This window comes from Macrotis lagotis, chromosome 1 (assembly GCF_037893015.1).
Source record: "Macrotis lagotis isolate mMagLag1 chromosome 1, bilby.v1.9.chrom.fasta, whole genome shotgun sequence".
Classification (NCBI taxonomy): domain Eukaryota; kingdom Metazoa; phylum Chordata; class Mammalia; order Peramelemorphia; family Peramelidae; genus Macrotis; species Macrotis lagotis.
In genome coordinates, this window is record NC_133658.1 from 23,518,244 (window position 1) to 23,543,838 (window position 25,595).

A 25,595-nucleotide genomic window follows, 5' to 3' on the forward strand; every position below is an offset into this window, starting at 1 on the left:
TAGTTCCAGACCTGCAAAACTGTTGGGAACAATTGAGGAAAATGCCCTCAAATCTCCAGCTACATTCATTGACCTTTATGACACATTACCCAGTTTTGAGTCTCCCATCTTTCTCATACCTGTTCCAAGAATGTTCTAGGGGAGCAGCACAGTGGATAAAGCACCTGCCCTGTAGTCAGGAGGACCCCAGTTCAAATTCGACCTCAGATACTTAATAATTGCCCAGCTGTGTGACCTTGGGCAAGTCACTTAACCCCCACTGCCTTGCTAAAACCAAAACAAAATGACCTAGGAAATTAGCCCTAGGAGGCAGCGTTTTGGTGTTGTGTAAGTTTGTACTGAAGGGGAGGCCTACTTCAAGAGGACCCAATAGAAACATAAGTGTTAAGAAGCTAATGAAGGAGATATTTTCCTAGGCACAAGTGAATGGTATGAACTGAGGTGGGAGAGTCTGTCCACTTAAAATACTGGCAAAGGACACATAATGAAATTTCTTCCCTTATTGGTCTTAGGTGTGATGCCACAGACACTTCTAGAGTCAATCAGAGTTCTCTTCTTCTACATCTCTCTGGTTCAGGTTGGTCGTCTCTTTGCATCTCTGTGTTTCCTACCAAGATTCCTACCATAGACAGCTCCCATCCCATTCAGTTTAGAAGAATCCTCTACCATCATCATCTGGAAGGGATCATGGTGAGTTCTTCTGTGAACTCCCCCCTTGATTGTCCTAAAACAATTGCAACACCCACAAACCAATATTGACAGTGTGAACATCTATGTTCTCTCAGAAGGCAAATTTAGAGGCTTAAAGAAAACCGACATTCCCCGTACCTCCAACCACCATAGGATAGTCCCAGGAATTAACAGCAAATCTTTTCAAAGTGCCACTGAAGCATGAGCTGGCACCAGTACAGCCACCATCCTTGCTCAACCCATCCCAGAAGAGAAATAAGACCAGGAAAGCAGGATTACACAGCACAAAATCCATGGAAATTATTTACTTTTCCAGTGGACTGAGAGAGGGTTAAATGAGTTTGGGGTGAGTAAAGATTATAGAATCTGTTTTTGTGATTCATTATAGAGACATAGATGGCACTGAGAACTCCAGGGGAACCATTAGTTCCACATTATGCTCTCTCTCAAACTGACTGATGTAAGGAAAAACCTTTTCGCCTGGAAGAGTCATTCTCATCTTCACTTCTGGAGACTTCCAGGATCCTTCCTTAGGCAGTGTGGAGGCAATTTTCTAGTAAACATCAGTTTGGCAAATAGAAATACCAGTTGGTCCAACGAGTCCCCTGTGCTTGACACAAACCTCTCTGGTCCACTATTACAGAAATGGTTAAGAGTCATTTTCCTTTGATTGCCAGAGTCTGCTGCTTCCTTCTTTGCCATAATAGTTTAGATGTTAATCCAGATGTTAAGGTTGATTTCAAAATAGCCTAAGGATGTCATCAACTGCCATTTTAGGGGTATCCTTACAGTAATATGTGAGGAATGGACATACTTCCCTGGGGACAAGTATGCCCAATACACTGAGTTTGGAGGTTCACATGGATTTGTTGGGGTTGTAGAGGTAGCCCTAATCTCCCCCTCCATTCATCAGCAAATGCTTTCTAAATGTGTGGATCTACAATAACACAATGGCCTTACAGTAGGGGAACAAAGGCACATCATACTCAAAACTTACTCAATTTGAGCCACATTTATTGAAGGCTATTTAGAGTTACAAATAGCTGGGCCATAGATGATGGGGCTAAGAATATGGCTACTTATTCTCCCAGTGTTTCCCCTTGTAAAAGATGCTCTGATTTTTCCTGTGGGGGTTTTAAGTCTTCTATCCACTGGTGATCCAGCCCACGTGAAGCATAAGTGGGGAGTCTAGCTTGTAGGATAATAGCAGCAAAATTAGCTCTTTTCCAAGTCTCATTTCTAATGTAGGATGGTGTATTTTACTACCTTTTCTTCCTTCCAAAATTGATATCTTGTTGGATACAGATGTCAATTGGAGGTGAGAAAAAAAAAGAGATTAGTAGAACATCTAGAAACAAAGGCAAGGTATTGAAGTTATTCAACTCAAGCAGTTCTTAATTTTTCCTCAAATAATTTCCTATAAAAGGAACAGAGAAACTTGTTTTGACAGAATCTATGCAAAATTTCTCTATAATCTTTGGTAATCCTACAGGAAACTTGGTCAGAGATCAGTTCTTTACCTACTCCCAACTTTGAAAAAGAAGAGAAATAGTATTGGGAAGGGGAAGGAAGAAAACATGAGCAAGGCATTGGAGTTAACACCAAAGGAACTTCTACAGGAAGTTATTACACTGTGTGTGTGGTGTGTGTGTGCTGTGTGTGTGTGTGTGTGGTGTGTGTGTGGTGTGTGTGTGGTATGTGTGTGGGTGTGTGTGTGGTGTGTGTGTGGTGTGTGTGTGGGTGTTTGTGTGTGTGTGTGTGTGTGTGTGGGTGTTTGTGTGTGTGTGGTGTGTGTGTGTGTGTGTTTGTGTGTGTGTGGTTTGTGTGTGTGGGTGTTTGTGTGTGTGTGGTTTGTGTGTGTGGGTGTTTGTGTGTGTGTGGTTTGTGTGTGTGTGTGTGTGTGTGTGTGGTATGCCATAGAGAGGCAGTTTGGCATAGTGACTGAGAGACCCAGCTTTGGAGGGAGGAAGCCTGAATGACCCTGGGCAAGAACTCTTCTTAGTATTATAGACAATCCGTGATGTTAGACTCAGGCACAATCCCATATTAATTATAATACTTTATGATATGACAGCATTTATATTGTACTTTAGGGTTTTCAAAATGCTTTACAAATATTACCTCATTTTATATTCACAACAACTTTGGGGAAAAGGTGCTTTTATTTCCATTTTAGAAATTGGGGAAATGAGGCAAATAGAGGCAATGACTTGCCTAGGGTCACACAGCAGCTAAATGTTTGAGGGATTTGAACTCCAGTCTTCTTTGTTGTATTTCCAACCCCCCTACCCACTGTGCTATCCAGTTGTTTTTAATGCTATGACTACCCATCTATTCCATCCTTAGAAATCCTATTATTAAACAACCATGGGAGCGGAGACCTGTGAAAGCCTTCCTTAAGGGGGCAGGGATCTGGCTTCCATTCACCCTGTCCTCCTTGGCAACTGGCAGCAACAAGACCCATAGTGCTTTCATATGTGCCCTTTCCAATGGCACTAGGCACTCCCCTCTGAATTGAAGCAACCTGTAATGCCCAGACAGACCAGGGCTGACAGTGAAGGTTAAGCAAAGGCTCCTTGCATCCACCTAATCTTGATAGACTAACTGGGTGGGGGGGCTCTCAGAATCCTGCCTCCTCTCTTAATTAGGGGTTGGGGAGTTTGGAGGAGAAAGGTGCATGCAAGAAACCATTCCACTTTCCCTCTAAGGCTGAATTCCCTTCTCCTTTGTATCCTGTGGCCTGCTTGTCTCCTCTCTGTAGCAGGAGGCTATTGATTTGTTCACTCTTGGGCCAATTAAAAGAGTAGCCTTGAAGGCCTTCCCTGTGCCTGCCTATTAAGGACAATTATTTTGTGAATGAATTAAGGATAATTATTTTTTTGAGTGTTATCAAGACCATCAGTGGACTCCAGGACACATTTTTTTTCCTCCCTGAGTAGAAACATGAGGAGCTCAAATCCAAGAGAATTCTGCTACCTTCTCTGGTACTCCTAGGCCAGGGCTGTCCAACCTTCCTTTTAAAAGTTTTTAGTGAAACAATAGACAATATATTTTGATTTGCCATTGTAGTGAGAACTCTGCCATAGCTCGGCTTCTACTAAAGCATTTAGTAACTCCACAGGCGGCTGCATAAAATTGTCCTGCAGGTCATGGCTGCATTTTGGACAGCCCCGCTCCTAGGCTAATATGCACAACTATATCCATACATAATGTCACTTTTCTTGATGCTGATGATTCAGATTCTGTTGGGTCTTTATTCCAGTTACCAGACAGGTATCTCCATGGTAAAGGATGAGTCTGGGCTAGAGCCAAAGGCTCTCTGCACCCAACCTTCCTGTTCTCCCTAATGTCTTTCATCCCAAGAATCAAGGTCCCATTTTCTTCTGATCAGGGACCTAATTTTGGTCATGGTAATCTGATGAGGCATTGGCTTTACTCCATAACTCAATCCATTTACTGCTATGCCTGGTCTCTGGCCTTGACCTTCTGCAGGCTGATGGTAAGAAGTGAACAACTTCTACAGAACCATGGCCTGCCTCTCTAATTGGACCCTCTCTCCTCTCTCTTCCTCAAGTTCCTCCACCATCTTCTTCAGTGCTATCAGCCATCTACTCTGAAGTCCTTGGCATCCTTTCCTTTTCCCTGACTGTCTAAAGCAGCTGCTACAATTCTCCCTAGCTTTTCACCTTCTGGGAGCCCATGGAGTAATGGGTGGCAGCCACTGGAAATCATGATTGAAGAGCCTTCTAACTTAGGACAGAGATTCCCATGCCTTTTGTCTTCCCCCATACCACTGAACTCCACTCTCTCTGCTCTAAACCCTGATTTTACTATTGCCAGCTCCGCCTGCCAGTGAAGATCTTTCGCTGTTTGGAGGCTATTGCAATAACCCCAGTGAGAGGACAGCAGTTGTGTGAATGGACTGATAAGGCAGCTGTTATGAAGAATGAATTGGGACCTTGACCTGTGAAGGAGAAAGAAGTGCTGGGAGTTACTTTGAGGTTGAGAACCTGGAAGGATGGTGGTAACCTTAGTGGAGACAGGGAGGTTTGTGGTGAAGAGTTAAGTGTTGGATGTGTTGCATTTGGAAGATTGATGGGCTATGCAGTCAGAGCTGCCTAACAGGCAGTTGGCAATATGGAACTGAAAGTTAGGGATGGTTATATGGATTTGAGAATCATTTGTTGAGATAGTTATTTGATTTATGGGATCTGATGAAGCCATTGTCTTTTGCTGCAGGGGTTCTTTTTTTAATTTTTAATTTTTTTTAAATTTTTAGGTTTTTGCAAGGCAAATGGGCTTAAGTGGCTTGCTCAAGACCACACAGCTAGGTAATTATTAAGCATCTGAGACCGAATTTGAACCCAGGTACTCCTGACTCCAAGGCTGGTGCTTTATCCACTATGCCACCTAGCCACCCCTATATGCCACCTAGCCACCCCACTGCAGGGGTTCTTAACCTTGTGACGTGGATCTCTTTGACAGCTGTCTGGCGAAGACTATAGACCCTTTAGAATAGTGTTTTAAAATGTAAAATCAAAAGAAACCAAATACATTGAAATACAGTCATAAAAATATTTTTTAAAAACAAGTTCATGGACCTTGTTTAGAATCCCTGCTTAAATAAGAGAAGATGGAGAAAAGAAGAGGACCCCAGACAGAACCTCCAGAATGGTTACACAGCATGGGACTCAGATGATTCAAGGAGGAGGCTGCAGACTTTATTTGATTCAGGATTCATCCAGGGAACCTGGAGATCAGGAAAGGAAAGTGATTCATCGAAGGTCACCCAGCCTGTGATCCAGTACTCACTGCTTCCTGACTAGGATGATGAGTGTCTCAACCACTGAGGTTAACTCTGAAACATCTGTTTCATCCGGGCCCCATCCCATGCGGCAAGACTCTGTGATGACATATGTATGTGGGTCTGCCATTAACAGCCCAGATCCCCACCTCATTATGACTGTCATTCAGAGTTGCTGTGGTCAAAAAGCCCCATTCTGTGACCCTTTGGTAATGGTTCTCTCTGAACTTGGCCTTGGACAAGAGAGATAAAGTGGGGCTCAGACTTGAAGTGTTTGGTTTGAGGACTTGGAGACAGGAGGCTCTGATTGCAAGGACTCTGAGAGAACCCAGTGAATTCCATATATGATGCAGAGGGCATGTTCTTGCCTGGAAAGACACCTCTAGCATTTAGATGCTCCCCCTCCCTCTTGTTCAATCCTTCACAGACCCCTCTTCCCCCCCTTTATTTTCTTAACTTTCCCTTTTGTTCCTCTAAATTAGGGAAAAGGGTGGCCAGGGGGCATCTGGAACTGGTAAAGAATTAGGATTTGTAAGTGCTCTGAGGTTCAGATGCAAATGATCACTTGGAAAACCCTGGCAGGCAGGCGTGTTAGTGTCTTTGTGTGTTGTCTCACCCATTAGGCTGGAGTTTTTTTGCCACTTGTTGTACCCCTTATTACTATTCACAGGGCCTGGTTCATAGTAGGCACTTAATAAATGTTTATTGATTGATTAGCCAAGCCGTGCCCACTCTTCTTAGCAATGGGATTTTTAATAAAAGAGAAGTTGAAGCAGTAGGGTAGGGAGCGGTTCTCTGACTTTTTTCTTCTCCATTTTTCTCTCCCTGCTGAAATCTAGAGAAATGATGGAGTGACATGGTCTGGGGCTGGAGCATGGAGGTTTCTTTATTTGTAGAAGGGAGGAGAGGTGATGTGATGGAGGGCAGGAAGAGGAACCGACGTCTGGGCTTTGGTTGGAGAGGGATGCAACTGGAGTTTAGGTTGGGGGGAGTAGATCCAGAGTGTATCCAGGGCTCCAGGACTAGGGCTAGTGAGAGGGTAATGGTGTTAGAGCCAAGGGTAGAATCTGGGGGGCAGCCCTAGAGAACTGAGTCAGCGATGCCATCATGGTTGGTGGGGCCTGGACTGGGGGGCAGAGCCTGGTGCAAGTTGTCTCGAGGATAGAACTCTTCTATGATGTTCTGGGGGATTCGTTTGAGCATCTCTTTGGGGAAGATGCGCAGCAGCTGCCAACCAAGGTCCAAGGACTCAAACACACTGCGATTTTCATAAGGGCCTGGGGAAGATGGGAAGAAACCAAGAAAGAGGCTGACAGAGGCTCAGACAGATACTTGCCCCTGTCCTCTTGCTCAATCCTTCAGGGACCCCTTCTTCCCTCCAAGTCCTCCTACCCTGGTTGATGAAATTCTTCTCAAACTTCTGCAGAAACTCAAGGTACAGCAGGTCCTCTGAAGTCAAGGCCTCCTCCCCCACCACCGCCTTCATGGCCTGGACATCTTTCCCAATGGCGTAGCAAGCATACTGCAGGAAGGGAAGGGAGATGGATGGGGCTGGGGGCCTGAGCCCCTGGACAATAAGCCTAGGGCTGAGTCTCTTAGGGAGACTGACACAGGGTGAGTAGAGTCTTGGAAACTGGCTTCAGTGCTTTGACTGCCCTCCCTCCCCTTTTTACACCCCTCCCTCCCTATAGTCTCATTTTAGCTTTCATAGAATTTCAAAATTTGGACTCCCCTCAGGGGTTAGACTTGGGAGTTGGAAGGAACTTTTAAAGAAGTGGCACTGTGCTGTCAAGAAAATCTGGGTTCAAATTCTGCCTCAGATATTAGCGTGTGGGGCCCTGGGCCATTTGTTAAATGGGGGGATTGGATTCAATGACATTTAAAGATTCTTCCTGCTCTAACTGTATGATCCTATAACTGATCTAGCTCAATTCCCCAGAATTTCCAGAGAATAAGAATAGCTCTCAGTGATGATGTCAAGAGACATTGTAGTATCTAAGTTATACCAGACCCTGGGGGGATGAGGAAAGGCCCAGAAATTAGGGTGGGTTAGGAATTGAAGTATCATTATCCCTAGTTTAGATGATGAAACTGAGGTTGAGAGGTCAGCTAGTCAATGGTACTTATTGTCATGCTCAGGCTTGTGTAGTGACCAGGTATCAGACCCAAGGCCCTTGGCCTTGTGCTCTGGGAATCTTTGTAGGACTTTGTATGGTTGATCCCGACCATTCTCAACCCTTGCTCAAGGCCTCTCTGCCAGTTAGTGGCTGCTCATTTATCTCCCCAGAGAGAACATCACCAACTTGGCAGAGCTGGAGGTGGTAGGTACTTTCCACGTGTCCTGAACCATATGAGTGTCAATATATGTGTTCTCCATGGAGGGATCCTGGACCCATGCCTTCAAGGGAAGCACCCCCCAGTCAGTAAGAAGATAAGTACGAGGTGCCAGTTACTGATAAGTTCCCCAGGTGTGTGCCGGCTCCACCTGGTGCTCATGTCATTACCTTCCATGCATATGCTCTGCATATAGACCTTCTGCCACTGGTAACATGGGGAAGTAACCCATGGGAACATTGTGGGGGGGTATATTTTCTTGACACCTAATTTGCAATGTTGTTTGATTAAATGTCTTTTGCTTTTACCTAATGTAGCTTCGGGTTGACTGATAAAAGAAAAATGCATTCGTGGGCTTCTGAGCTAGATGAAGATAGTGAACCTGGGATATGGGATAGTTTATTTTGATGGGTCCTTATGTGGGACCAGCAAGTACTATGCTATTCTTAGAACCATAGATTTAGAATTGGAAAGAATCTTAGAAAAGTCTGAATATGAATAACTCAGAGAAACCTGAGAAGACTTCTAAAAATTGATGCAGAAGGAAGCAAGCAGAATCATGGAGAAAGGATGACTGACAAAATAAAAGAAAACAATCCAGAAAGACTTTAGAACTCTGATCAATTTAGTGACCCATGATGACAGGAACTATGCTTCTCACTTCTTGGTAGAGTGGTGGTAGATTCTAGGTGTGGTATGCATTATGCGTCTGCATTGGCAGATAGATTTGATTTGGCAGTTTGTTGAACTTAATGAGACTTATTTGTGATAAGAGAAGGTTCTATTTGGGGCCAGTTATGGGGAAGAGATAGCCATGTTTTAAAAAAGAGCATTCATCAAACCTTTAAAAAAAGAAAAAATAGGGGTGGCTAGGTGGAGCACCTGCCCTGGAGTCAGGAGTACCTAAGTTCAAATCCGGCCTCAGACACCTAATAATTACCTAGCTGTATGACCTTGGGCAAGCCACTTAACCCCACTGCCTTGCAAAATGTTTAAAAAAAAAGAAAAAAAAGAAAAAATAGAGATTTATTTCTACAGACACACTCATTTTGTGAGTAGGGGTGAGACTGACCTAAAGAGGAAGTGACTTGCCTCTACTCACGTAGGTACTAAGAAACAAAACTGATATTCAAACCTAGTTCCTTAAAAAGGAAATAATCTCTAATGAGAACTGTATAGTATGGAGTAGTAGTGGCTTCAGAGAACTGGCCTCAAAGACAGGAAGACTTGTGCTCCAGTCATGATCTGGACACAAACTGACTGTGTGACCTTGGCTAGATCACTCTCTTACTCTAGGTAACTATCTGGGGCCATAGGTCTAAGTGTTGGTAGAGGAAGTTTGCTCATATGGGTGTACCTCAGACCAACGAAATCACAGGTCTGATCCTTTCCCTCTTCATATGAAACGAGGCACATTAATTACGCATCAGATATGGCTCCATTTCCTCTGAAACACTGTGGTGATGGCGGTGGTAGAATTTTCAACATCTATCCCAGCAAAGCACAAATCTCGACAGATGCACTTCAACAGAAATGGCTTCTGTGCAATCTGTGAGTCTGTCACCCAAATGCCAGCCTCATTAAGTTTCATGGGCATCTTCCTTTCAAAGGGCATCATTTGTTAAATTGTGTGTGTGTGTGGGGGGGTTCATGATTGGCTCAGTGGAGGGAATACCCGCACTGATGAAATGTCTTTCTAACATTGGGGCAGAACATGGGATCTGAGTTATGACCTGAAAAAAGGGACTGGGCCTCACTGAATTAATATTACTCAGTTGTGTTTGATTCTTCATGACCCCGTTTTGGGTTTGCTTCACAAAGCTACTGAACTGGTTTCCAGCTTATTTGAGGAAACTGAGGCAAAGAAGGTGAAGTGACATGTCATACAGCTAAGGAAGTGTCTGAGGTTGGATTTGAACTCAGGAAGAGGAGTTTCCCTGACTTTAGACCCTCACTGGCACCTATCTACTGTGCTACTCTTACCCAATCTCCTTTATGACCACTGTGGCCCATCTCTGAGAAGACTAAAGGGGTTAGATGTGCTATTGTAGTCTCAGGTACATAAGGAATTTTTTGGTCATGGACTCCTTTGGCAGGTTTCTCTTTTCAGAATAATGTTTTTAAGTGCATAAAATGCATAGGATTCCAAAAGAAGCCAATTGTGTTGAAATATGATGTGCCAAAATTTGAAAAAGCACTTTCAGAGACTCCAGGTTAAGAATACATGAGTTAACATGAAAATATGTTAAACATAGTTATACCTGTATAACCTATATTGGATTACTTGCTGTTAAGGGGAGGAGGGAGGGAGAAAAATGTAGAACTCAAAATTTTAAAGAAAATAAATATTAAAAACTAAAGAAAATTCATGACCTAGGGGATCAGTCCCATGCTTCCATTATTTAATGAATCTATGATAAAAATCACTGAATGGGGGGGCTAGATTGCAGCTCTTTTATAGCTTAGTAGATGTTCTAAAATGATTTGGCTAAAAGTTTCATTCTCCCATTTTCCAACCTGGTGATTTGTCATTCTTAGTAGACATTTATTAAATGTCTCCTCTATGCTAAGGATCTTATAAACATTATTTCATTTCATCCTCAGCTATTTTGTGAAGTAGGTGCTATTACCACTCCCATCTCATATAGGAAGAAACTGAGGCACACAAGAAGGTGAGTGATATAACTAATAAGTGTCTGAGGCAGGATTTGAATTCAGGACTTCCTGACTCTTAAGTCCTGGTTGCCACCTAGCTGATGTGTCCCTCTGAAGTTCACTGGGCTGGTTTGGACACCTAATCTTTCTCTAGGTCAGCATTAGAATCTTTCCCAGCTTGTGTTGTGCTGGTGCAGTCCTTAAGAAACTGTAGTCACCACCGAGACCATCACCATGATGCAGTGTCAGAGGAAGATGACGTTAGTGAAGAAGACGACATCAGTGAAGGGTCAGCTCCACCCCTAGACTATGAATGACTTTGGAAAGGGGGTCTAGCATCATGGGCAGTAGCAGAGCTGAACTCCCTGTACCCTGAAATAGTGGAATCGCTGACAGGTCTCCCATGTCCTTTCCTTACCAGCTGGTTTGAGACATCGCCGTGGTCCTTCCTCGTCATGTCTTCACCAATGGCAGACTTCATCAGACGGGACAGCGATGGAAGCACATTGATGGGAGGGTAGATCTGAGGGAGTAGAAGAATTGTAGGACTTAGGGGAGGGCAGAAAGGGAAGGAGCAGAGGCCACCCTCCTAGTCTGGTGACCCCACAGGGGCCTTCTGCACCTGCTCTCTATAGATTCAGTATATATATCTAGTTGTGGGCATGCTGTCTCCCCTTTAGATGAAGGGAGCTCCTGTTCTTGTCTTTCTCTTTATCCTCAGAACCTAGCACAGTGTGTGGCTCACAGCTGGTGCTTAATTAATACTTACTGACCAGTCTATAGCTCCATGAATGCCCTGTCCCCATTGGTCAAAGAACAGAAGCCAAGGGATAGATTATGAGCAGGTTAACTTTTTGGTTTTAGGATTCCCTTTTTCTAATCAGGATGAGATGGGGAGCTGAGGGAAAAGAGAAAGGAAATATGGCACCAACCAACCATTCACTATTCCATCTACCTGCCTCATGGTGTATGGAGATGACCCTAAGATCCTTATAGACACATACATCTTCCCTCAACATCTCTTTTTTCACTCTGGTCTCAAGGAAAAGGAAATATGGCGACATTCCCCAATCCTGGGCCATTGGGACACACTGCTGCTTTTAGGATCTGGGAGGAGACCATTTTCAGGAGTGGAGTGATTGTTGGGTTTGAAGTCGGAGGCCCTGGGCTTGAATCACATAACCTCAGTTTCCCCACTTGTAAAAGGAGACAGAAGCAAATCTTCCCTTTGACTGCATCCCTTCTCTTAACTGAGGCATCTTAAATGAGGCATCGACTGTAGATCTGGGCTGAGAGAGAAAGGGGACGTTGAGCAGGAAGAACATGAAGGGGGTACCTGTCTGTTGTGCAGTTGTCTGTCCACATAGATCTGTCCTTCTGTAATGAAGCCAGTCAGGTCAGGGATGGGGTGAGTGATATCTGGAAGAGGGAGTTTTGATATTAGTGGGACTGGGAACTATGTTCTTCCCCTCAAACCAAGGACCCATGTCTCCTCCAATGATCAATGAATATCAGAGGATTATTAATTTATTAGAATTTATATAGAGTTAATAAATTTAATAGAAGACATCTAGTCCAACCCTATTCCTTTCACACATAGGGAAACCAAGGCACAAATGGTTAAGGGACTTGTCAATGCTCATATAGATGCTCAGGTGTTCTGGCTGCCTTGGAGACATTTGACTCTGGGTAGGCAGGGGGATAGGAATGAAGAAGGGGGAGATAGCAAAGGCAAGTTGTTGGGGGTGGGGAGGAGGCTGACAGGGGAGTCCTCACCATCATTGGGCATCGTAAGAATGGGGATCTGGGTGATGGAACCTGCCCGGCCTTCCACTCGGCCTGCCCGCTCATAGATGGTGGCCAGATCCGTGTACATGTACCCAGGGAAACCACGCCGACCAGGTACTTCCTCCCTGGCAGCTGAGACCTGGTATGCCCGCCATGGGCATCAGAGAGAGACAGAGACCCAGAGACTCAGAATCACCCAGAGGGAAAGCAGACGTGGAAGGAATGGGGACAGAAATAGCAGTAGAGAGACAGGAAGGGAGATGGATACAATAGAAAAGCAATAATCAGGGATAGGAAAATTCGTCAAAGGGGTGGAGGGCCACCTCTTCCCCCAGAGTTCCTGGGACCAAGGAAGGATTGGATGCTGCTCCTGTCCCACCCTCCCCCCTGCCCATCTCCCCCATGTCCCCCAGCCTCACCTCTCGCAGGGCCTCTGCATAGGAACTCATGTCTGTCAGTATGACTAACACGTGCTTCTCACATTGATAGGCAAGGAACTCAGCTGTAGTCAGGGCTAGGCGGGGGGTGATGATCCTTTCAATGCTGGGGTGGGGGATGGAGAAGAGAGTCAGTGAGCTCCGGTGCAACCTGGGCTTCTGGGCTTGGCCAGGCCAGGTCAGAGAACTGGGGAGGCGACCTTGGATAATTCCATTCAGTTCAATTGAATGGAATAAGCACAGTGCTAAGGGTCAGGATATACACATAACCCTTTAACCAGGGGCCTTGGTAGTGGTGGGGCCAGGTACAATGTTACACAGGAATGCCCCATGGATGGGAATTTCTCTTGAATGTGTTTTCACTGGTCTCTTCGACCCATTCTGAGTGGCCCCTGCTCTGCACCACATAATCTTAATGAGCCCAAGACATTGACTTGCCCAAGGCCACACAATCATCTGGGTCAGAAGTGGGATCTGAAGTCAAAGGACATGCAGAGGCAATTTACAGATGAGGAAATCAAAGCAATCCATAGTCATATGAAAAATTGCTCTAAATCATTACTTATTAGAGAAATGCAAATTAAGTCTTCTCTGAGGTACCACCTCACACCTCTCAAGATTGTCCAGTATAACCAGAAAGGATAATAATCATTGTTGGAAGGGATGTGGGAAATCTGGGACACTAATACATTGTTGGTGGAGCTGTGAACTCATCCAGCCTTTCTGGAGAGCAATTTGGAACTACTCCCAAAGGGCAACGAAAATGAGCATACCCTTTGATCCAGCAATACCACTACTGGGTCTATATCCCAAAGAGATGATGAAAAAGGGTAAAACCATCACTTGTACAAAAATATTCATTGCAGCCCTGTTTGTGGTGGCAAAGAATTGGAAATCAAGTAAATGTCCTTCAATTGGGGAATAGCTTAGCAAACTGAGGTATATGTATGTGATGGAACATTATTGTTCTAGAAACCAGGAGGGATGGGAATTCAGGGAAGCCTGGAGGGATTTGCATGAACTGATGCTGAGAGAGATGAGAAGAACCAGAAAAAAAACTGTGTACCCTAACAGCAACATGGGGGTGATGCTCAACCTTGATGGACTTGCTCATTCCATCAGTGCAACAATCAGGGACAATTTGGGGCTGTCTGCAATGGAGAATACCATCTGTGTCCAGAGAAAGATCTGTGGAGTTTGAATAAAGACCAAAGAGTATTACCTTTAATTAAAAAAAAAAACACCTTAGTTCTATTATGTAATTTAGTTATCTCTTACATTTTATTTTTTTCCTTAAGGATATGATTTCTTTCTCATCACATTCAACTTATACCATGGAAACAATGTAAAGACTAACAGACCGCCTTCTGTGTGTGTGGCCGGGGAGGGAAGCAAGATTAGGGGAAAAATTGTAAAATTCAAAAATAAATTATTTAAAAAAAGAAGTGGGATCTGAACCCAGGTGGGCAGCTAAGTGGATAGAGTACTGGACTTGGAATGAGACAGACCTGAGTTAAATCCTCCTTATTAGCTGTGTGACCTTGGGCAAGTCACTTAACCTCCATCTGTTTTTATTTCCTCAGCTCTAAAATGAGCATTGTGAGGATTGACAGCGTATCATACGGAAAAACCTTTTACAGACCTTCAAGGGCTCTATAAAAGTCAGTCAGTATTGTTCCTTGTTCCAGATTGCTCTCATTTTTCTGGGGTGACTCTAGATTCTGGAGAAATATGGGACAATTCAGAGGTTGTACTTAGGAGGAGGCCTCTGAGCTTGTTTTGTGGAAAGGAGAGACAGATGCTGCAGATGTGGGGACCATCTGAGTCAAGGCATGGTGCCTGATGATAAATTGTCTCCTTATGGGCTTAAGCATGGCCCTGTCCTTCCCCAAAACCAGGGAGTCTGGGAAATGGGTTGAATTATAGTATCCTTCTGACAATGAAGACAGAGGCTGAAGCAGATTGTCTTCTCTCTTTCCTCCTTTTTTCTTTTTGGACATGCAAGACTGTACAATGGAAATGGCCTTTGGGCTTCCCGAGGAGTGGAGGAGGGCCGGGACAGCGGGGCTGGGGATGATGGTGGGGGTGGTGGTGGGGTAGAATTTGAGCTGAAAATAAAAATGAATCTGTAGTGGCTCTGAGGTTTTGTGACGTCCTCCAACAACCGTCACTTAGAAAGTCGTTTGTGCCTATCACTTCATTTCAGCCATACAGTAACGTAAGGCAGAGGCTAGGAATATTACTGTTCCCATGCTACAGATGAAAAAACTGAGGCTTAGAAAGTGTCAGTGACTTGCTCATAGTCACACAACTAGTGAGGGTTGGAAGAGAAGAAGGGAGTGCAAGGCTGTCTGCACTTCTCTAAGAAGGGACACAGGATGAGCTTGTTATTTGCTGAATGTAGGGGGGGAGATGGGAATCCTTTGCCTGACTCCAGGAGGGGACTGGCCATTGTCTTGCACTAGTCTCTGGAAACTCCTCTACTTCCCAGATGTTTCCCTCAAGCCTCAGGATTCAAAAGCAGGTCTTTTTGTTTGTTTGTTTGTTTGTTTTCACAAGGCAATAGAGTTAAGTGACTTATCTAAGGTCACATAGCTAGGCAATCATTGTCTGAGGTCGGATTTGAACTCAGGTCCTTCTGACTCCAGGGCCAGTGCTCTATCCACCTAGCTGCCCTCAAAAGCAGATCTTGCTTCTGCCTTCACACCCATCTCTCTAGCCACTGCCCCACACTCTCACCAAAGATGATGGAGAGTGGTGGGGGGAACTAGAACATCCCAAGGACAGGGGACCTGTATCAGAAGGGGAAAGCAGTATCTTGTCTAACTGATTGTGAGGGGGCGGGGTGAGAAATGAAGCCAGCATTAATGTGGAGAAGTGTTTGACAGAAATTATCTCATTGGACTCTCCCAATAACTCTAGGGAGCAGGTGTCTGCTTATCCTCATTTTAGGACACTGAAGCAGACACAGGTTAAGTGACTTGCCCAGGGTCACACAACTAGTTAGTTTCTGGGAATGGATTTGAACCCGTCATCCTGATTCAAGGGTCAGCTCAATAAATGTTTGTGCTTGAGTGACAGAAAATGGTAATCAGAGAAGGAAATCTCAGGGCTCTGCATAATAACCCACATTTATCTAGTGTTTTAAGGTTTGCAAAATGCTTTCCATATATTACTTCATTTGATCCTCAGTCTCCATATAATTCTAGCTCTATAGGTAATATTCTTGGAAACAGATAAGAAAACTGAGACTGAGAGGTTGTGTGACTTGCCCAGGGTCACACAGCTACTAAGTGATGACCCCAGCCATCGCACCATCAGGGAGCTGCTTCAGGTGCTGGTAGCATCACTAAGTCACAACCACTTCTGGGACCTGGGTTTGAGTCCAGCCTTGCCCCAGACTGGCTGTTTGATTTTCTCCTTTATAAAATGAGAAGCTTGGGCTTGATGTCGGCTCTCTATCTGTGATCCCTTGATCCCCAGAGGCAGTGTGATGTCACTGAAGGAGAGCCTGCCTCAGACCCAGAAAGCCCCAGATCCAGACCTCCGACCCTCACAGACTGTGAGAGCCTGCCCAGGATGCATTCTCTCCCAATGGTCTTGGCAACTCTCTAAGGCAACAATTGTCTCTGAGCTAGTAGAGGGACTTTCCTCACTTGGGAGTTCCCCTGGTCAGTGTTCTAGGTCCAGTCCCTTTCACTAGATAGAGCATGGATGAGTGACATTCCATGGTGCCCATGCTCCTGAACCTCAGGGGTCATAGCCCAGGTCTTGGGTTTGGAAGTGACCTCTCCCTTGGCCAGCCACCCTCAGGAGGAAAATGCTACCCACCTCAGGAGACCACCCCACCCCTCCCAGCCTCCTCAACCTGGCTTTGTATTGTCTGTCTTATTTTTCTCTTTGGATTGTAAGCTCTAGGAAGAGAGAAGACCCTTTTCCTCCCCCCTCTAAATTTTGTATTCTTTTGTTGTGGTGAGAGCCTCGGAGACACTCAACAAGAGAGTTTTGTGATGGAGACAGAGACAGAAACAGAGACAGAGAGAGAGAAAAAGAAGACAGAGAGAGACAGAGAAAGAGACAGAGGAATGGAGACACACAGACCAAGACACACACACACACACACACACACACACACACACACACACACACACACACACAGATAGAAAGTGACAGGAGAGAGGGAGACACAGAGGAAGACAGACAGAGATGTAGTTGGAGACACAGAAACACACACCCACAGAGGGAGATAGAGAGACAGAGACAGACACACAGACTAACACACACACAGACACACACAGACACACAGACACACAGACACACACACACACACACACACACACACGAGACAGAAGATAGAGGGAGACACAAAGAGAGAACAAGAGAGACCTGCACATAGAGGGAGAGACAGACAGAGACATAGATGGAGACACAGAAACACACCCACAGAGGGAGATAGACAGAGACAGAGAGACACAGACCAACATACACACACACACAGATAAAAAGAGATAGAAGATGGAGACACAAAGAGAGAGAGAGAGAGAGAGAGAGAGAGAGAGAGAGAGAGAGAGAGCAAGAGAGACCTGCCCACGAGGGAGATAGAGACAGATGCAGAGACAGAGACACACACGCACAGAGGGAGATAGAGAAACAGAGACAGAAGGTGGGAAGTCCAAATTCCAGCCTAGGAGCCTTCGTAGAGTTCAGGGTCCTTTTAATATGTGTGGGCAAGGAGGCAGAAAGGGGGCTCACGTGGGGTCGTTGGCCAAGTTCAGGAACAGACAGACATTGCCCATGGTGCCATTCTGCTCAAAGTCAGACTTGAAGAATCGGGCAGTCTCCATGTTTACCTGGTCAGAAAGTGGGAGAAAGTCATAGGTAATGGAGACACAAAGGCTAAGTCTCTGTCTCCCAACGGATGATGGGATGAAAAGAAAGAAAGAATATATTTTTTCTTCTGATTCTGTTAAACTGGGATGATGATTTGCTGGAGTCCAGGGACTGGCTCCGCATTTCCCTCTGGTTTTCCCGGAGCCAACCTTGGTCGGGGACAAGGTTTGGGAGGTGAGAAGAGAGACTGGGGAAGTGGGCTGTATGAAGCGGGGCAGGACACTGCTTAGCCAGTGAACTCTCTGGTCCTTAGCAGAGCCCTGGTGCCCAGAGAGAGCTGGGGCTTTCATGTTACCTAGGGCATTGCCCAGAGACCCCTTGCCCACCATCTGGGGGCTTCCCATGCTCGCCAATTGTCCCTATTGACTCACTGCTAAGCTCTGTGGTTTCTGGGCTGCCGAAGGATCTCCCCAGAATGCTGTCAGCCCCCTTTAAGCCCAATACCCTCGACTCCTTGAAGTCCTATTGCCATGCTGTAGGTACAGTTCTGCAGAAGCTCTGGCTGAAGTTACAAAGCTTCCCCAGCCCCCAGGTCTGCCTATCTCTTCCCACTCTCCCAGACCATTCCTTGCTAACTCCCCCAGTCTCCAAGATCTCTTTCTAAGTGGGTGGGAACCACTCACCGCAGCGCCTCCCTCCCCGCTGACACCACTAGGGCCCTACCCCCCCCCCCCCGCCCCATCGAAGTCTCAGATGCTCACCCCCATGGCTGCAAACACAATGGCAAAGTTGTCCTCATGATAATCGATGACATCCTTGGACTTCTTCACCAACCCTGCCTGGCGACAAATCTGTGCAGCAATCTATTAGGGAGAGAGAGAGAGACAGAGACAGAGATGGAGCAACAAGCAGAGACAGGAACGGAATCAGAGAGAGAGGAAGGGGGAAAGAAAATATGAGGGGTTATGAAGCGGGGAGACACACACACAGACATAGAGACAAAAGGACAGAACCAGAAACAAGGGAGAGAAAGAGAAACAGAGACAGAAAAGTGCAGTATTAGCATCAGCATTCGGGGAGTTCAAGTTTTGTCCTAGGAGGCTTCAGAGATTCAGAGCCCCTTTAATATGCTGTATCATGCTGCCTTACCTTTAGTGGGAAGACTGAAGCTCAAAGTGAAGGCAAGAAGTATAAATCTACACAACAATGGTGTGTGTGTGTGTGTGTGTGGTATCTGGGGTATAAGAATGACTAAAGGATCAGATGGAGAAACTGAGGCACATTCAAAGAATGCAATGTAGCCCAGCTGCTGGTGGGAAAGGGGAGCACGAGCTCTGGATTAGAGATGAGGACCTGGACCTTAGCTCTGCTATGTATGAGGTGTGAGATCTTGGGATTGTTTTTCCTCTCTGAATTTCAGGGTTTTTCCCCCTTTTTACTCTGTACACTGAAGGGATTTGGATAAGATGTTCCCTAATGGCTCTTTTTTTTTGTTTTGTTTTTAGGGTTTTTTTTTTTGGCAAGGCAATGGGTTAAGTGGCTTGTCCAAGGCCACACAGCTAGGTCATTATTAAGTGTCTGAGGCCAAATCTGAACCCAGGTACTCCTGACTCTAGGGCCGGTGCTTTATCCACTGCGCCATCTTAGCTGCTTCCGCAATGGTTCTTAAAAGTAGTAGTTGAAACTTATAGGGGAAATAGGTGGCAAAGAATACTTGCTGGAGTTAGAGTCAAGAAAAACACCTGAGTTCAAATCCTCCTCAAACACGTATTAGCTGTGTGACCCTCGACAAGTCACTTATCCTCTAGCAGCCTCAGTTTCCCCTCACTAAAATGGGGGGAACCAGTAACACTAACTTCACATTAAGTTTTTGCAAGGATCACATGAGGTGATATAATTTCACAAACCTGAAAGCACAACATAAAATGTTAGTTACAATAATAATGACAATAGTGATGATACTAATGAGTTCTCATTCCAGGCCACCTCTCTAGTCACCATGACATCATATGATGTGATATGACATATGTTGTTATATGATATAATTAATCGATGCAAATCATACTACAAAATCGTATCTCTTATTACAAGCTACTCTAAAGTTCATAGAATACTTTTGTGTATTTTCTCAGATGATCCTCATAGGTAAACCATAGTTAGGTCAGTACTTTAGGTATGATTGTACCTTTTTTCACACCTGTGGAAACTGAGGATGAAAAAAGGCTAATTTATCTTTACAGCATCACACAGGTAATAAGAATGAGAGGCAGGGCTTCCAGACTCTTAAGCTAACCTGTTTTCCACTAGGCAACACAGATACATTGATAAACCTAAGGACCTGTATTGGAACCCAGGAAGCATCCCAGAGGAAGGGGAAGGCCAAGACACCAGACCTGGCCAGGGGCTGACAGGCTGCGGAGCCCAGCACCAGCCCTTGGGTTTCCCAGGAGAGCCAGGCACGTCCATTTGGACACTGGCCCTGCTCTTCTCTTCTTACCTCATTGTGGGGGAGACCAGCCGCAGAGAAGATGGGGATCTTCTGGCCTCGGGCGATGCTGTTCATGATGTCAATAGGTGAGATGCCTGTTTGGATCATCTCCTCAGGGTAGATTCGGCCATGGGGGTTGATTGGCTGACCTGGGGCCAGAGGGAAAGGTGGAGGGAACACAGGGAGAAGGTGAGATGGGTTTTGGATGTGACTTGCCATGTCCACCAGGCTCTGAGTCTCTGATTTCCCTAAACTATAGTCCTCAGAAAAGGAAGGGAAGGGGCCAGTCCAAAGATGATGAAATGATCCCTAGAGGACACTCAAATATTTGGGGATGCAAAGGTTTGATACACAGCAAGGGAGATGGTTTAGAAATAGAAATGTTGCTCTATGACCCAGCTCTTCTCAGCAACACAAAGCAGTATAAAGAACTCATGAAGCGAAATGCCATCCACATCCAGTTAACAAACTGATGCAGATTGAAGAATATTTTTTCAATTACTTTATTCTTTTTTATGTTTTCTCCCTTTGATCAGTTTTTTCTTTCACAACTGCGACTAACAGAAATATATTTTACATAATAGCACATGTATAATCTGTATCAAATTGCTTGCCATTTTTGGAGGAGGGAGGGAGGGAGAAAAATTTAGAAATCAAAATCTTATAAATATGAATGCTAAAAATTGTCTTGACATGTAACTGGGAAAAAATAAAATATTAGTAAAAAAAAGAAGGAAATGTCATTTAGTCCTTCATCGATAGCCCACCTTGCATTGGTCTTGCATGGCTGATTCATCATACAGACCTGGAAAAATCACTTTCTCTTTCCCAGGCTCAAGTTTCCTCATTTGTAAAATGATATAAAATGCCTATTCAGCTCTGACATGGTCTTTTAAGACCCTTTTCAGTCCTGAGGTGGTATTCTGAGATTTCTCCTAGATCTGACATCCTGTATTCTAAAGGCCCTCCTAAGACTGATATCTTATGTTTTGAGGTCCCTCCCAGACCCTTTCCCCACCTGACAATCTATATTCTAAGGTCTCTTTCAGTTTGACATTTTCTATTTTTAGGCTCTTCTAGGTCTGGGATTCAATATTTCATGTCATTATAAGGATTAAGGACAGTCCCAGAGAAGAACTGTCAGAATGCATTTCCCCCTTCCTTGTAGAGGTTGGAAGTGAGGAGAATTATGGTGGGAGTGGACCAACAGACTCTGTGAAATTAAAAAAGTATGAATGACCACACTTCTATCTGTGTTGTTAATGTGTTCTCCACCACTTTCTTAAGTCTAGATAATAAACAGAACAATAAATCAAACCCTGATTGATAGCATTTGTTGAGTTCCAAAGTGTAAAAGCTCTCACCTAGACTCTGGTAAGCTGGAATGAACTGGCTCCAGCACCTCCTGAATACTACCAGACATGGCTGATGTATGACTTCATACCACCCAACAGATCCTTTCTCTATTCCATATTATGTATATGGAATAGAGAAAGGATCTGTTTATATATATATATATATATATTATTTGGGGTAAGTAAAGGGATATATTTAGACATGAAAAGGATATGAAAACAAAAGTATGGACACAAATAAGTTGGCTTTTTAAAATTGTGTTTTCTATGATCTAAGGTTTGACTGTAATTTCCCTCCTGGGAAACTGTCACTTTAACAGAAGAGGCAGTAGAAAATGATAATGAGCCCAGAGAAATAAAGGGCTCAAGAGGAAGTCCTTGGGGAAGGAAGGCCTTCTTGGAGCCCTTCACATCATACCAGTTAAGTCTCTTCATAAAAGAGTGGAATTGACCTTTTGGTAAAGGGCTGTCTCTTTCTCGAAGGAGCCAATTCCTTTGGTCTAGGACCATGAGGATAATGGGTGGGGCTTCCTGGTCATCAGTGAAGTGCCATAGAACTTTGTTTAGTACCTTTCAGAGATCCCACCTTGGGTGGAAGGATTGTGAGACCTTGAGCAGTTGGATGCAGGACCTAGGGATGGGGAAAAGAGTCCAGAAGTCTGCTCACAGCCCCTGATCACTCACCATTGATGTCCAGAAAGTCTTCAGCCATGACCACTGGTCCTTGGTCAATGGGTTTGCCAGAACCATTGAAAACACGACCTACGAGGAAGGAAGTAGGAAGCAGTCAGGGAATACAGAGAAATGTTTGATGCTCAGAAAAAATTAGGATATATGTTAACTGACAATTGGTAATTGTCCATTACCATGTCTCGGTACCCTCCAGGTAGTCGGGTTTTGTTCCAATAGTTTTTCTCTCCTAATTCCTGTCCCATTTTCCACTGGGACCTCTAAGGACAATGCTTCCACCTTTGCCATTTAAGCAAGGGAATGAACTCTAATAGAAGGGAATTCTAGGGCACGGAAGAAGAAAAGGTGGGGCCAGGAAGGGGCAGACAAGGTCTACAGGTGCCCACATCTTGGTATAACAGGAAGACATGACTCAAATTCAGAAGACTCGTATTCTAAACCCAGCTCTGCTAATTACTAGATGAATGGCCTTAGGCAAGTCCCTTTTTTCTATGAGCACCCTTATCTATTAAATGGGAAAATAATAATGCCCTCATGGTCCAACATTCTTTGTGCTAAGATTCTTCCTAGATCTGACGTTCTGTGTTCCATCTCTGACTCCATAGTCTAAGGTCCTTCATCATTCTGATGTTCTATGTTGGAAGAGACTTTAAAGGCCATCTTAGTCCTTCACTTTAGGAAACTAAGGCTCAGAAAAATGTGGTGAATCGCCCAAGGTCACACAGGTCATAAGTGACAGGTGTGAGATTGGAGCCTACTTTGTCAATCTTCAATTTCACTTTCCACTGAACTATGATGTCTCCACTATATTAGACAAGGAGACCGACAATTCTACCTACGGCTTGAGTTATCTTCCCCTAAGCATTTCTTACCTAGCATGTCTTCTGATACAGGAGTCCGGAGGATGTCACCGGTAAACTCACAGGTTGTCTTCTGGGCATCGATCCCTGAGGTTCCTTCAAACACCTGTAGGGGAAAGAAATCGATGATGAGGGTGGTGGTGGTAATGATTAATGGACAATTATAGAGGGTGGCCCCAAAGTCATTGCACAGTTCTAAACTTAAAAACTTAATATCAAATATAGCTTTAATAGCTTAAAATTGTACCAATTATTAAAATTGTCCAATTATAATAATCAGTCATTACTACCATTATTATTTTATATTATATTGTGTTTTATATGCATGTATGTCTGTTATTGTATGTGTCTAATATTATCATAGCTTTAACCTTTTCCAGTTGTTTCTGAAACATTTCCCCATTTGATCTTCAAACCAACCCCATGAGATATTGGTGCGTGGTATTTTAACTCCCATTTTATAAATGAGGGAACTGAGGCTGTGAGAGATGAAGTCACTTGGTTAAGGCTGAGCAGTAGGGAAGTATCTAGGCTTGGCCTTGAACCCAGATATGTCAGAAGCAAGACCCAGTCCCAGGTATCTTCTGTCTTGGGTTAATTTCTAGCTTCACCATTAGTCAATATGTCAAGGGTCTATGATTTTATGAGGTGGGGGCTCTTTTCACTGTTGAAGATCTCAAACTTTCCTGTAACTGTTACTTAGTAGGAAGATCCTAAGAGTTACTGTGGGATCAGAGAGGTTAAGGGACTTGTTTGTGGTCACCCAGTGGCTAGATGTGAGAGCCAGGATCTAATCCCATAGATATTTATTAATTCATTTCTCTGCCAGCTATGAAGACAAAAATGAAGCTCCCTTCTCAAGGCGCTTTGCAACCTGATACCTTTTTAGCCTTGTTATTATGCATTCCTCATGTTCATAAAGTCTGTCAAACTGGTCTTCTTGCTCTTTTTCACATGTGATGTTGTATTTCTTATCGCTGGACCTTTGCCCAGGTTTTGTCCCCAGTCTGGAAAACTCTCTGTCCTTCCCTCTGCCTCTTTGAATCCTTAGTTTCTTTTAGAGCTCAGCTTAAACGTCACCTTCTCTGATCTTACAGCTACTAATTCCTCCATAATTACTTTTTTTTTTTTTTTGCAAGGCAATGTAGTTAAATGACTTGCCCAAGATCACATGGCTAAGTAATTAAGTGTCTGAGATCAGATTTGAACATCAGCCTCTTAGCTGCCCCTATAATTGTCTTTTATTAATTTTGTATGTGTTTAACATATGTTTGAGGGTTTATGTTGTTACTCCTTATGGAATGCTGTATGTTGAGACAAGGGAAGAAGACACTTCCGCCCCCTGGGAAACTCACAGTGTGGTTGGTAAGATGTTATTCACACCAATAGAACCATTGGAGAGCCAACTCAGATCCATCTAGACAAGGGTTGGATCTTGGGGTTGACTCCAAGTGCTACTGCTGATAGAATCAAGGAAGTCTTCCTGGCAGAAGATCACATAGTATTTAGAGAGAGGGAGAAACACATTGGGGTGGGAGTGGTGGGAAGAGAGGACCAGTATAAGTGAAAATTCAGGGGTCAGAATGAGGACACAGAAAGGCAGAATACTGTCCCTCTTTCCCTACCAACACTGTTCCCCTTCCACATCCTCTGCCCTCTTACCTGCACAATGGCCTTGGTCCCAGCCACCTCCAAGACCTGCCCGCTTCTCCTAGTGCCATTTGGAAGGGTGAAGTTGACAATCTCAGCATACTGGGCAAACTGCGAAGAATGTAGAGCATCCAGGGAAAAGATATGAGAGCCAGTAGAACAGCCACTCAATCCTCCCCATGATATAGAAAATGATGAATGGAGAAGTCAGGAGTTAGGTTCTGTCTCTGACTTACTGTGTGACCTTGCCTAAGTCATTTACCTCTATGAGCCACAGTTTCCTCACTTGCAAAATGAGATCACCCAAAGGGGTGTTGGAGCTGCTCATTAAATTTTCAGTGGTTTGACTTCAGAAATAGCAAAGTCTACACACTGGGGGTTGACTTTACTGTTTTGCTGATGATTGAGACTTGAGAAAATAATGGAGGAAACATTTAACATTAACATAACATTATTAACATTTCATATTGCATGTTCAGTTTAAAGGTGTGTTGCTTATATATTTCCTCCCCCAGAGAGTTAAACATTTACAATATATGAATGAAGACATTAAAAGTCATTTAGTGTCCTTGAAACAAATTTTGGAGTGAAGTGGGTGGGATGGATTGTGATTGACTGTGTTATTGGAGAGAGTTATTCATATTGTTGAGATCACAGACTTATCTTGAATCCTGATATCACCGTTCCATAGAATTTAGATCTCCTCCAACAATCACACATGCTCTTTATAATTTGGGGTCAGGGAGCTTTCTTTTTAAAATTAAATTTTATTTTTTAATCAGAAAAAAATCACTTTCTTTTCCTTCTATCATTCCCTCCTAATTGAGAAAGAAACCAAAATAAATCCCCAATTATGCACAGATACTTGTAATTTCTTCATCTTATAGAGGAAGAAATGTGGCCAAAGAAAAGTGACTTGCCAGGGTCATATAGGCAAAGAAGACACCTGGGGCTAGAGCTAAGGTTGTTTGCCTCAAGAATTTCCCCCTTCCCTTGGAGTCAGGAGTACCTGGG

The 25,595-nt window shown here is 44.2% G+C and overlaps 1 protein-coding gene across 1 annotated transcript in view; it reads right to left on the reverse strand.

Annotated features, from left to right (window-relative positions):
- Positions 1 to 5,285: 5,285 nt before the first annotated feature.
- The window catches only part of ATP6V1B1 (ATPase H+ transporting V1 subunit B1), a 37,823-nt gene continuing 17,513 nt past the window's right edge, over positions 5,286 to 25,595 (reverse strand). Inside the window, exons 3-14 of the mRNA XM_074195992.1 lie at positions 24,594 to 24,692; positions 22,944 to 23,037; positions 22,066 to 22,143; positions 20,036 to 20,175; positions 18,300 to 18,401; positions 17,461 to 17,558; positions 12,691 to 12,814; positions 12,260 to 12,410; positions 11,820 to 11,902; positions 10,902 to 11,006; positions 6,887 to 7,016; positions 5,286 to 6,771 (exon numbers count right to left, since the gene is read on the reverse strand). Of these exons, the coding sequence (XP_074052093.1) occupies positions 6,575 to 6,771; positions 6,887 to 7,016; positions 10,902 to 11,006; positions 11,820 to 11,902; positions 12,260 to 12,410; positions 12,691 to 12,814; positions 17,461 to 17,558; positions 18,300 to 18,401; positions 20,036 to 20,175; positions 22,066 to 22,143; positions 22,944 to 23,037; positions 24,594 to 24,692 (1,401 nt within the window). The 3' untranslated portion in view covers positions 5,286 to 6,574. The remainder of the gene's footprint in view (positions 6,772 to 6,886; positions 7,017 to 10,901; positions 11,007 to 11,819; positions 11,903 to 12,259; positions 12,411 to 12,690; positions 12,815 to 17,460; positions 17,559 to 18,299; positions 18,402 to 20,035; positions 20,176 to 22,065; positions 22,144 to 22,943; positions 23,038 to 24,593; positions 24,693 to 25,595) is intronic.